The sequence below is a fragment of the Spodoptera frugiperda genome, chromosome 18, assembly GCF_023101765.2.
Source record: "Spodoptera frugiperda isolate SF20-4 chromosome 18, AGI-APGP_CSIRO_Sfru_2.0, whole genome shotgun sequence".
In the NCBI taxonomy this organism is placed as follows: Eukaryota; Metazoa; Arthropoda; class Insecta; order Lepidoptera; family Noctuidae; genus Spodoptera; species Spodoptera frugiperda.
The window spans coordinates 5,530,213-5,543,060 of record NC_064229.1 but is presented as its reverse complement, the minus strand read 5'-3'; the positions used below and the strand labels follow the sequence as shown (position 1 = coordinate 5,543,060).

At 36.3% G+C, this 12,848-nt stretch overlaps 2 protein-coding genes across 3 annotated transcripts; one reads left to right on the top strand and one right to left on the bottom strand.

Annotated features, from left to right (window-relative positions):
• Positions 1-3,164: 3,164 nt before the first annotated feature.
• On the bottom strand, positions 3,165-9,400 carry LOC118278135 (protein Pixie). The gene is made up of 12 exons (XM_035597218.2): positions 9,238-9,400; positions 8,806-9,020; positions 8,276-8,491; positions 7,500-7,707; positions 7,232-7,418; positions 6,988-7,109; positions 6,817-6,917; positions 6,547-6,724; positions 5,142-5,263; positions 4,549-4,745; positions 3,989-4,223; positions 3,165-3,332 (listed from the first exon to the last, which is right to left on the bottom strand). The coding sequence occupies exons 2-12, from the start codon at positions 9,016-9,018 to the stop codon at positions 3,285-3,287; spliced, it is 1,827 nt and encodes a 608-aa protein (XP_035453111.1). The 5' UTR covers positions 9,019-9,020; positions 9,238-9,400; the 3' UTR covers positions 3,165-3,284.
• A 169-nt stretch (positions 9,401-9,569) lies between these two features.
• Positions 9,570-11,405, top strand: LOC118278136 (PF03932 family protein CutC). 2 transcript variants are annotated; one of them, XM_035597219.2, is made up of 4 exons: positions 9,570-9,683; positions 10,297-10,440; positions 10,552-10,623; positions 10,702-11,405. In XM_035597219.2, the coding sequence occupies exons 2-4, from the start codon at positions 10,300-10,302 to the stop codon at positions 11,284-11,286; spliced, it is 798 nt and encodes a 265-aa protein (XP_035453112.2). In that variant the 5' UTR covers positions 9,570-9,683; positions 10,297-10,299; the 3' UTR covers positions 11,287-11,405. The 2 variants fall into 2 exon arrangements, with proteins under 2 accessions (XP_035453112.2, XP_050556328.1); XM_050700371.1 differs by having other exon boundaries at positions 9,571-9,791.
• Positions 11,406-12,848: the final 1,443 nt, after the last annotated feature.

The window sequence follows — 12,848 nt, the reverse complement described above, 5'->3', positions numbered from 1 at the left end:
ATGATCATTATATCATCGTCTCATAGTTGTAAGAACTGTGATTCATAGTAAACGTTACTTATGTATGAGTGGAGTATTTTTAAATAGAGTTTACGTTTTACTAGACGAAGGGCGTCAGTCGCGGTTGAATAAATTGTTTACGTTTTTATGTACAGCGTTTGTTTGTCTTACAATTATTAAGTTTCATTAAGTTTTCAGAGTTGTCGACGAATTATTTATTGACGAGACTTCGGGGCAGAGATGTCGAAGATTTTGTGTCAACGTTTATTGATCCAGAAATGGTACCTAGTTGCCATCGTAGCCCATAGGATATAATACCTAAACAAATGTAGTCCATAGATATAATTCTGTGGGAGAGCCAACTTGATTTCTCCTAGTCCTTTCCATCATCGAACCACAAGACAATCGGCGAGGCGTCACCGTTTCATGGTGGATATCCCACCCACTCGCACGAAGCGCTTCGCTTCAAGCTTCCTAGTGCGAACTGCTAGGGAGTGGAACTCCTTGCCGGAGTCTGTGTTTCCTAATGGGCATAACCAGGGTGTCTTCAAAGCCCGAGTAAATAGGTTGCTTATGGGTAGACGTGCTCCATCGTAGGCCGCATCATCACTTACCATCAGGCGAGATAGCGGCCAAACGTAGGCCCATTTAACATAAATAACCCCATGAAACACCGCTTTGTGTTTCGCCGTATTAGTGAGGTTACTGGAAGCCCCGCAATCCTAAAATACCTGACCCCCAAAAGCCGGCAACATACGCCTCTAGAGTTGCGGATGTGCATGGGTGCCGCCGATTGCTTATCATCAGATGATAAGTCTGTTCGTTTGCCGGCCTATCCTATAAGTGCCTCCCTTACCTAAATAAAAAATCTATATATTTAACAGTCGGGGCAAAAAAATCGAGTTCACCCACAATATATATACAATAAGGTACCTACCTGTTTTATTTTGGCTTGATGAGTCTATAGTAATTAGTAATTATACCTACACTTAACTAAAGCTATATATTGTAAACAATCTGAGTACATATTTCCTTGGAAAGCAAGTCAGCAAAGATAATCGCGTCGTTGGAAAGTAGAATTCTTGAAAACAGTGTACCTACCTATTATGTTATCAGATACGAGTATCAGTGATTTATCATACTTAAATGCTTGCAATATACTTAATCTGAAGATGCGCATCATATCATGATGCATGCTTTTCTACGTAGGTATTATGAGTATGTATACTTACCTACCTATATAGAGTCAGATTTTTTATATCGCAGACTAAACAAAGCGCTGGATGAGGAAGATATTATAGTTCCTTGATTAATGTAAATTTTTGAAGAGGTGCATTATTCGGTGTAGTTACCTAATCTACCCACTTTTCCCACAACACAGGTAGTCATTAAATACTTAATAAGGCGTATCACCAGCCTGATACCACAACAAATCGTAACCAGGATTGTTCCTGTTTCCCATATAAATATTGTAACTATACCTACTGCTCACAAGGACACATAACATTATAATAATGATAGGACTCGCAGGAAGCGACTGAGGCCGATCTAACGTCCATTGGAGAGGCCTATATTCAACTGAACATCTAACTGATACCCCGATTATTAAGGACCTTGTCTACACACTAAGGGGGTGGTCTTCGTCCAGTAGTGAAAGTCTTCCAACACTAACACTATACTATCGCTGCCTGTAACGAGTGACTATGAAGGCTTAATAGTCATGAGTAGGTTAGGATCAATCTCCAAAACGTGCGTATTCGTGTGATCACTCTGGCGCTTTTCAGATATCAATATTTAGTGGTAATTATGTACATAATGATATTCAAATAGTATATTTTTATTATTTTCATTTATCCTCTTATTGACTAGGTGTGCATCATACTTGACTTAGTATTGTACACCGGGGATTTTATTTTACCTCAGGAATGTATTTGTATCAATAAGAATGTGGTCATATGGTGTCAATACACGGAAATTGGGTCGACCTGTGTTTATTGTACGTGTAGTAATTACTGGGTGTACCTAGAAATGACACCGTACTACATTAGGGTTAAAGCACAGAACATTTAAAGAGAGGTCTATAGGTATTAAAACAAATGGGTATTTCGCATGAAATGACTCGTCTATGAACATATAGGTAGGCACCTATTGTTTGTTATTCTTCAAAGCGGGTAGGAAAATGAATAAATGATACTTTTGAGGGGGGGAAATCATCCAATGTCTTCTCCCGCCTTGGGCGAGGCGAGAGGGAGTGTCAGACTCTTACTGACTAAAAACCCCGTTCTTACTCCTGCCTGTCGAGCCAGAGCCCCAGTAAACCCGCTAGGTAGTCCGCAGCTTCGGAATAAATGATACTTACTTACAGAAATTAGATACATTCATTGTCGACTGTCGTGTACTAGACTACTATCTACTGAAATAGAAAGCACTTGACAGTACTTCTAATACTATTATTGGCTATATTTGTGCAGTGTTGGTGACATGATAGTTATTATTACCTAATACCTAAATAAAAATAAAACTGCTATGCTACAGCGTCAGCAGGAATGCATGAATACGATACGAAAGCGAATTATTCGCACGTGTTAGCACTAAACTCCATATGGCCGAACAGATATAATTTTAGCTTAGATGTATGTAGGAATAGGTAGTTAACTATATTGTCTGGTTGCACATTAGCAGGGCGCCCTAAAAGCTTGTAAAACTCGAAAACGACGTAATAATTACCTTAAAAAAATTGTTGTAAGTTCAACTACTTTAAAACATAAGAGAGTTCTATTACCTAATTTTGGTATTTGCTTTTTCCTTGATACCACCAGAGGAAAGTAAAACTGACTCGTACTGCTTCGTTTTAAAACGAAATCGAAATAAGAGCACGTACGGCGCTCCGATTGGCTGGCTCGAATGAACCAATCAATCAGAGCGCCGAACGCACACGCGTTACGTAAAGCAAACTCGAACTAAGAATACAGAATTGATTTGAAAAGGCAAACCCAACTTGAGTAGTTTTTCAGTTGATTGAAATATTTCTTATGTTATAAATATTTACGAAATTAACTATCTTGTATTAACAGATAGTTTGAACTGGAAAGGATACACGGTATAGACAAAGTTGTCTGTCAAAGTAACTTTGTGAAAGTTTATGAACTATTTGACAAATAACATTGTGTGTAGTTGTATAAAACATGATTTATTACAGTAATACATTTAATTGGAAATACACAGGTGGCCGGCCATCACCGTTGTGACAGATACAATATATATAAATACAATTGTTTATAGCTCTAGTCTTCCAGGAAGAAATATTGGCCGGCTCGTTTCTGTTCAATATCCTGTAACAAAAACATACAATTTATTAATATTATTTACATACTTTAATTACCGGATAAACACGACTGCACGGTTGTTGCGGTGGCTGGGCAACTGGCTGCCGCGCAACGGGTAGCGGGTTCGATTCCCGCACGGAGCAACTCTTTGTGTGATCCACAAATTGTTGTTTCGGGTCTGGGTGTCATGTGTATGTGAACTTGTATGTTTGTAAACGCACCCACGACACAGGAGAAAATCCTAGTGTGGAGCAACGTTTTTTTAAAAGAAAAACGAAAACGAAACCAAAACGAAACATTTAAGGAAAATCTAGTCATTAAAATGGTTCTTGGAAAACAGTACATGTAATTATAAGATTATTGTTAAAAATTTGACTTTGATCTTCCAAAAGATTATAATAATCAAGACTTGCTTGAATGAGTGATTTGCTTGAATTTTCATGAAATATTTCTAATTTAATTTATAAATTTTGTCTTTTGACTCAAGTTAACAAGAAATTGTTATAATCTGGTGCAACCAGATTTGGTGTAGTAGTGTTGGGACTCCCACCCATGAGTCCCAATACCGCTACACCAATTCTGGTCTGAATATGATTGACATACGAAGACCTATCAACTGTTGGGTCTCAGTAAGAGTTTATTGATTTAACAGTGAAACAAACCTTAACAGAAGCATGTTTGTTTATCCTCGGCCGGAAGTTGTTGGGATCCCTTCGGAAGGTGATGCCGAGTAATTCTAAGAATCGGTTCATGCCGTTGAGTAGAGACTGCGGGGCGTGCGCAGTGGCATGCGCCGAGGGAGTGCCTTCGAACACGATCACACGGTCCGCCAGGTACGTCGCCATTATGAAATCGTGCTCTACTACGAAGCCTGTACGCTTTGCGTGGAGGATGAACCTGAGGAAATAATTTGTTGATTAAAATATCAGAATATACTATTTGAAATTCGTGTTGGATTTTCTGTGTTATTTAATCCGCAAAAATTCATGTTATGATTTTTAAAGGTAAACTTTTTTTATAGCTTCATTTCAGATTTTTATAATGATGTATAATTTTTTCTAATAATTTTGGTATAATTAACCCATTTTCGACAAAATTGGACCCTTTTTGACTGGGGCCACAGTAATATGTCAATGAATGACAATTTATACTAATTTGAAGATAATAATTTCTGTGAGGTATTAAGTGGTCAAATAGTGGTTGAAATATAAGGAGAACTTACCTTTTAATAACTTTAGCAGCTACCAAACGTTGTTCGGAGTCTAGGTAGGCAGAGGGCTCGTCAATTAGATAGACGTCGGCTGGCTTGCCGAGGCAGAGCACCAGGGCCACTCTCTGCAACTCACCACCAGACAGGTTCTGCACCTCCTGGTCCATAATCTCCTCTATTTTCATTGGCTTCATCACATCTGTGATAAACTGGAATACAAAACACATTTATATTAGATTTAAAGAACAACATTCAAAGGTGATTTATGATCTGTGGTCTGTGGTCAATCATGTACATATTGGATTCTTATTGTGTGTGTAACTGTGTAGTAATAGACTTGGGAAACACAGTAAAAAATGTATTGATAGTTAATAATAAACAAAAATTTTACTGTCCTACAGTAAATAACACTACTTATTACAAAGAATTTGAAAAGGTTGGTCTTGTCATAATCCTAACAATCGTAAACTATGAAAAGCACAAGATTAATCATGAAGGATTGAGCCGAGTGTGGGAGCTTTAGGTTAAAACATAATAATCTATGGGTTAAGTATAAAATAAAATTATCCAATAATAAATATTATTAAAATACAATAAATGCTCACCTGTGGATGTATATAAGCATCCCTAATCTTGTCATGCAGTAAGCTGCGCACCAAACCCTGTGACTTGGGCGATATCTTCTGTGGCTTATAACTAATGTGCAGCTGGGGTAGTGAGCCCGAACCTGGGTGGAACAGTGTAATTGTTAATAAGTATACAAGGATCACTGTAGGTGGTGGCTTTGTTTGAAATAACTGTACTAATTGGAAAAGAAAAGCATAAAAATTCTATCTTTTTAATGTTTTATTTGGCTTGACCTGTTTGTTTGTTTGGTTGAAGTAATTAGATTTTCCTAATGACATATAATCAGATTTTTGGTACATTTATTCATGAAGATGATGACCATAATACAGTTTCACATAAAAAAATTACTTGTTATTGAGTGTTTTTAATGAAGTTTCATTACTTCCAGATGGAAATGATCATTCTGATTTAAGATATAATGTTCAGTGTTCTTTTTAGACCTATTTGAAGAAACATGGATAAAATTATAAGGATTAGTTTTGTATATTAAATAAATAATCAAGGCCAGGAAGAATATAATCTTACACCAGATTATATTGATGTTTTTAATTCATTCATTCTATTTGATACTTATGTACGGATTGAATGTCAAACTACAAAGAATTCAGCTCTACTTTTCTGTTTCAATGGAAATATTGTATGTTATTTATTTGTATTAAATGGACACAATGCAATAACTAGCAAGGTTTTATATTAAAAATCCAATTGTTTATATCAACCTACATTCTTTTAAATATTACATGGTGCAAAGAATATAAGTCAAACAAAGGACATTAAAACGCAACAATAACCTGCAAGTAGGCCATAAATTAGCATGTAAACGATAATTAATTGATATCTGTACACAAATAATTACGTCGACAAAGATGTCCAAATATTGACTTTCGTGATCAGACAAGACAGTAGAGACAAGTGTCTCGATGTCATACCTTCGCTCGCCGCACAGGATTCCGCGTGTTTTAAACATTTTTGGAATACAGGATGGAAAAACAAATCAAATAACTCAGTTCTAGCCATTTTATAAACTTAAATATGTTTAAATTCATTAAAATACACTTATTGTAATACACCTATAACCTCATTTTTTAAACGATGTCTACATTGTTATATAACGCAATTTTAATAGAGATTCAAAATAAACGATTCTTTTCGGTTAAATATCACAGTGAAACTAGGATTAATCATAAATATGTTAAAATTAAGATTTTTTTACTACAAAACCGAAGCCTATTGACAATTTGACAACTTTCACAAATTTGACATTTCATGACTGAGTGTTGCCATTACAAATATTAATTTTTTGATAAAGCGGTTCGGATACACGTCTAAAATAAAAATATTTTATAGTTTGAAAATATACGAACGATCTAAGTAGAATCTTACCTTCATCAGGTTCCAAATTGCCGGCCAACATTCTAATAAATGTAGTTTTGCCAGTACCATTTTCTCCCAGCAACACTAGAATTTCAGAATCTGAGAATTCTCCAGGATGTACTTTCAAACTGAAGTCACCCATCAATTTCGACATTTCTGGGTATTCATAATGGTTCATTCGTTTGATCTGTGGAAAATTACAAGAATGTAGTGACAATACTAAAAACACTATGAGGTACTTTTGTACTTTTTTACACTTGTAGAGAAAATCCACTATACCTCTTCTTCAGTAGCAGACTCGGCGACTTTAAATACTAGCGATTCAGTTCTGAATCTCATGTTTTCGGTGGGGACAAATCCATCAAGGAATATATTAATACCTAAAATAATAAAGAAGTTTAGTACACGCCAATTAGAATAAATTCAAGAACAAAATTTTTTAAACCTTACCTTCCCTAACAGAGAAAGGCATAGTCACAACACCGTAAGCACCGGGTACGCCATACAGACAGCAAATAAAGTCAGACAAGTAGTCTAACACTGACAAGTCGTGCTCCACCACTATAATAAACCTGCACAAGAACAAAATGGTCTTAAAATGGTACAAAAACTTAGGAGTGTAGTTTATTATGTTATTTTATTAGTAGCGGCAGTATAATATGCCTTTGTCTAAGGAAATGTTAAAAATGCTTACTTGTCAGGATGGATGAGTGATCGAATTGTGCGGGCAGCGTTAAGACGCTGCTTGACATCCAAGTAAGAAGAGGGCTCATCAAACATGAAAATGTCTCCGTTCTGGATGCACACCATAGCGCAAGCAAAGCGCTGCAGCTCTCCACCAGACAGGGCGGCGATCTCACGATCGCGGATGTGCGATAGATCTATGTAGGAAAACAGATTAATTCAAATTCTGCTCCCATTTTGCAATAAAGATCAATATATTATGTTCTAAGCTAACTTACCCAGCATTTTACAAATTTCAGTCTGGTTTTTTCTTTCATCTTTCTTGTCAAGGAGTTGACCGACAGTGCCCTTGACAGCCTTAGGGATTTGGTCCACATATTGAGGCTTGATCAGGGCCTTTAAATCATCTTCAAGAATTTTCGTGAAGTAGTTCTGCAGCTCAGAGCCACGGAAGTGAGAGAGAATCTCTTGCCAGTCCGGAGGGTCCTGATTTAAAGGTGCGAGTTATAGTCTCGGAACAGAACAAAATGCAATTTGTTTTTCTCTAATTAAGTATTATACAATCTGTGAAATGGTGGTGTAAGACCACTTGGTGCTCATAAATAAATACAGTAGTTCAAAAGATAAGTAAATCTGTTCACGTAACAAGTAATTTCCAACAAATTAAATTAAATAATAATGCTATCACTGAGGGATTTCCAATATTGTTGTGATAGCAATTTTATTACTTGGGCATTCTGTTCAATGTTGTCTTTTTTCAGTTGATTGGGGTTACTGTGTTAATGATATACTGCTGCTTGTTTTTTTATTGGAAGAGTGGTACTTTCTGAATAGAAACACAAGAAGTGAATTGCATAATTGAAAGCATTAACATGTGAAAGTGGATGAAGAAAACTCTAGTAGAATTATAAATCAGTACAACCAATCATTCATGCCTATAATTTGACTTTGACAACACAGTGAAAGGACATTTTTTTAGTTAATGGATGTGCTGTAGGTTTTACAAATTATAAACACAAAATGACTAATTGTATAAAAAAGTATTACATCTTACAGCAAAACGACCCAAGTTGGGCTTCTGTTTTCCGGCAAGGATCTTCAGGGCAGTGGACTTGCCAATACCGTTCTGACCAACTAATCCCAATACTTCACCAGGCCTGGGGATCGGCAGCCGATGGAGCTTGAATGAGTTCTTGGAGTATCTATGAGTAGTATGCTTCTCCAAGTTGGATGGGATGTTGATGATGGTGATTGCATCAAAAGGACATTTCTGAAAAGTTGTTTATTATTAGAACCATATGTTAGCTGTAAACAGGATTTATTAAAGTTCTATTGTTTATTCTTATTTACACATCTTAATCAATTTTATTCAGGACATCTCATATCAGACTAAGATCATAAAAGTTATCATGGACTAGTTGGAATTTTCTATTAGGCATTCCTATATTAATATTAATGGTATTGTTACCACTAATAACTTGCTAAGTTATGCTAACGTATTGACAAATACGGAAGAGATTGATTATGTTTGTATTAATCAGCAAAATTTAGAAACACGTTCTCTATGTTGTGTAAAAGTTTTACCTTGACACAAATACCGCATCCAATGCAGAGCTCCTCGGAGATGGTGGCGATCTTATCGTTGGGCGTGACCTCTATACAGAGCTTGCCCATACGCACCACGGGACAACTCTTCTTGCATTCTTGCCTACATCTCTTCGGCTTGCAGCGATCCGCGTTCACAATAGCAATACGCGTAAGCTTGTCGGTCTCCTCTTGGTGTTTATTTCGAGACATAACTGTTTACCGAAAAATAACACTTTAGCACCAAATTTTCTCAATAATTAATTAAAATTATACGAAAACAATCGTCCGATATGTGGCACAGACTTCGATATAACCTCAACTTTTAATAGATGACAAATAATTATTTATGAAACAAGTATTGCAGGTTCACTTCAGATAAACTTTATTTCTTGTAAAATGTCCTAGATAAATAGAATTAAATTTAAATACCTGCTAAAAGAAAGCGAACGCTGGCGATATTTTGCCTACGTTCGCGTGTCCTTTTACATCGAACTCGAAATGTCAAAAGGAACAAACCATTGTGAATTTAGCATCACTTGGCCAAGTGGCATTACGTTCAAAAATATTATTTTGTATGTGTGAAAATTTTATGTAACATATTACATATAGATTTGTGATCTACAAAACATGAATTTAATATTTAGTTATGATGATAATTTTCGTATTGTTCAAAGTTTATAAAGTTGAACGTTTTTCAAAAACTAAACAGTGGAATGCCTGGAATCTGGTAACACCGAACCGGTATTGGAATTATTTTCCACTCACACAAGTCTTTGGTGATTATTTTGTGACAGTGCAAATAAAGTTTATTTTAAAAGTTAAATCAAAGTGTTGGTATTGATAAATTCATAACACTCAACGATAAATAATAAGTGGTACGAACATATATTGTTTCCTTATCTTTTTTAAAGCTATTATATGTATCTGCATATTTTTACGGTTAAGGTGAATGTTCCAGAGGAGCCCGCGAAATTTAAATTTTGGTATCGAATGACATTAAAATATAATTTACTCGCGGTAATGAATGTGTTTAGTTATAGTTGTTAGTACCATACTCTGTAAAATCTGTCTGGTATAATGTAGACGTGTTAGGTGTATCATGTTATTGTGACTTGTATGTGTTGTACACGGTTATGAGTATATATTGTATTGTATTTAAGTACCCGTACCCTTAGTACGAGTTTGCTTTACGTTTAAAGTAATCGGCGATCTGATTGGCCGGCTCGAATAAACCAACCAATCAGATCGCCGAACGCGCTCTCGTTTCATACTAAGGGTACTGTCATTAAGAGTATTCGGAGACTCAATACTATTAGTGAAAAGTGGGCGTTACATTCACTTACTTTTTAATTTGGGTAGGTAGGTGGAAACAATTATACAATTTTATCTACCTTACAAGGAAAATAACATTATTTGTTGTAGGTATGCTTTATTTATAATTTCGATTTTGATAAGTTTGATAAGATAAATATAATATTCCCTTCACAGACCATGTTAGAGGTTTGTATAGACAGTTTAGAGTCAGCGATAAACGCAATCCACGGTGGCGCCGACGAGATAGAAGTATGTAGCTCTCTCACTGAAGGCGGACTTACTCCATCACCAGGCTTAGTCAAGGAAATAGTAGATATGGTAAACATTATAATTCCTTGTTGCATGGCAAATGAGTAGCTTCAATTGTTTTTTTTTCCATTTTATTGCTGACTTGATATCGACATGACTACTGCTATATTATATTTTTAGGTGAATAATACAGCAGCCGGAAAACCAATCCGTAAATCATGTCACGATTGTGGTTGCGATAAATTAACGAAGGTACGGCCACTTGATAAATGGAGTTCGTTCATACAAGAACCTATTTATTTACCACTCACTCTTTGTTTATTTTTGCAGAGGGCAAAAGTGAATGTAATGATCAGATGCCGCACGGGCTCAGACTTTCATTATTCGGAACAGGAGATGGACACGATGTTATCTGATGTCGAAGTTTTCAAAGCATATGGTGTGGACAGATTTGTCTTTGGCGCACTTACAGGTTCTCAGGATATAGATGAGAAGAACTGTGAAAAAATAAGAAATAAAGTGGGTGGTATCCCTCTTACATTCCATAGAGCCTTCGACGTTTGCACAGACCCTCTTTCTGCAGTCAATAAAATAGCTGCATTAGGGTTTAGCAGACTGCTGACGAGCGGGCAAAAGGCGTCGGCTAACGATGTCGAAGCTGTTCAACTTATAACGGTACTTAACGGTAGTTTCGGTGATAAAATAGAGATTATGCCGGGAGCTGGCGTGACTGTCGAGAATGCAAAGAATTTTATTGATATCGGCTGCAAAATAGTTCACAGTTCATGCAAACGAATCAGATATTTGCCGCAGATTAAGAATGGATTAAGTATGGGCACGAGTGATAGTGAGCATATCTTTGTTACTGATGAGACTATTGTTAAGAAGATGAAAGAGGTCCTAAGTTTAATTTGAACATTCCAATCATTGATTAATTCTGATATCAATAATGGTATTGAAGTTTGCGTATTGAAATTGTTACGAGAATAATTTATAATGAAACAATGTAATAAAGAATTTATCGAATCAAATAATGGCTGTCATTATTTTATGTTGAACCCAGCTCATCCCAGGCTTTGTTCCCGTGGTTCCTTTGTAGTAAGCAGTAGAGATTTATCATCTAGCGGGTTTGGGCATGTGTCCATTGTGTAACTGTTTCAAGCATTAATACTTAACTGATATATTAGTTAGGACATATTGAGACCTATTAGGTACATATGACACAAATCGACTTATTGGTGAATTGGTGTTATGATGATCAAGTGTTCAAAATGATCACAAGAAAATACTTGCCTTTATACAATGGGACCTTAAACAGCAAAAAATGTATCCTACTAAATTTTGCGTTACCTTTTCGAGGACAAAAAACAATATAGGTACGTTTTGTAACAACGGTTCTGCCACTGCAAACAATTTTCCATCTCAAGAAAACGAAAGCCCTTTTCCGTTCCAATTATAATATCGTAAAAACGTTTTGATACAGCATTCTCCGATATAGGCATTCCCCACATATGTCGTTGTCTCACAAAAAACCTGCAAGCGTTGTTTCCTTCCAAACATCGATTATATTGCGCTCCATTTATCATGGCAGTATATTGCAGAGGAAAAATGGTGGCCCGCTCGCGTTTAATGATGCTATTACTGAGTCGAGGAAACAATATCAGGAGCGATGAGCGAGCTGACGATCCTATAATTGCGATGGCCTCACTTTATAGCGTTAACTTTTTTTAACAGTTTGCTAATGACTCGCAAATGCCGCGTCGTCGTACTTGTTGTGAAAATGGCCAGGCTGTTGACAGACCGAATATAAAAGGGCGGGAAAGTAAAGGCGGGGTTTTTTTTCTATAAAGATATATAAAGATATGTAAGGTACTAGGTACCCCTAGTACCTTACATATCTTTATTTTCTTTTTCAGAAGTAAAAGGTGTTTGGAATCCATGATTAATGAACACAACACTGCTTCATACCATTTCATTTGCATCAGATTCTCTCCGTTCCCTCATTCGAAACGAATTTCAGGCAAAATAACCGAATGAAGCGAAATGCGAATTTTATTTTCGTAAAACTTTCATGTCTTCATTTAATTTAGGCGAACTATTTTAGCTTGACGTCGAAAGATTTTCATTTCAGAAATGATGAGATGGGACTTATTACCCCAATTTTTTTTAAAAAGGTTTCTAGTCCTTTGAACACGGTTTTTGGCAAATAAGGAAAGAAAAAAAAAGAAGAGGTAGTTACGGAATTTGTCAAAGCATCGGATGATTAATGATAATTTGCGAAAACGTCCAAAACGGAGCCGCGATGCGGGGTCCGCGGCGGCGGTGGCGCAGCCGTGCCGCGCGGTCCTCGCTACAATCTTTTCAACCCGCCATCAATCATAGCGAGCTTTTAAAAGACCTTCTGTTACTGAGACTACAACATATTTTCTCATGTTTATAAATAAACGAATTAATTGCTGCCGGGGGGTCACGAACTC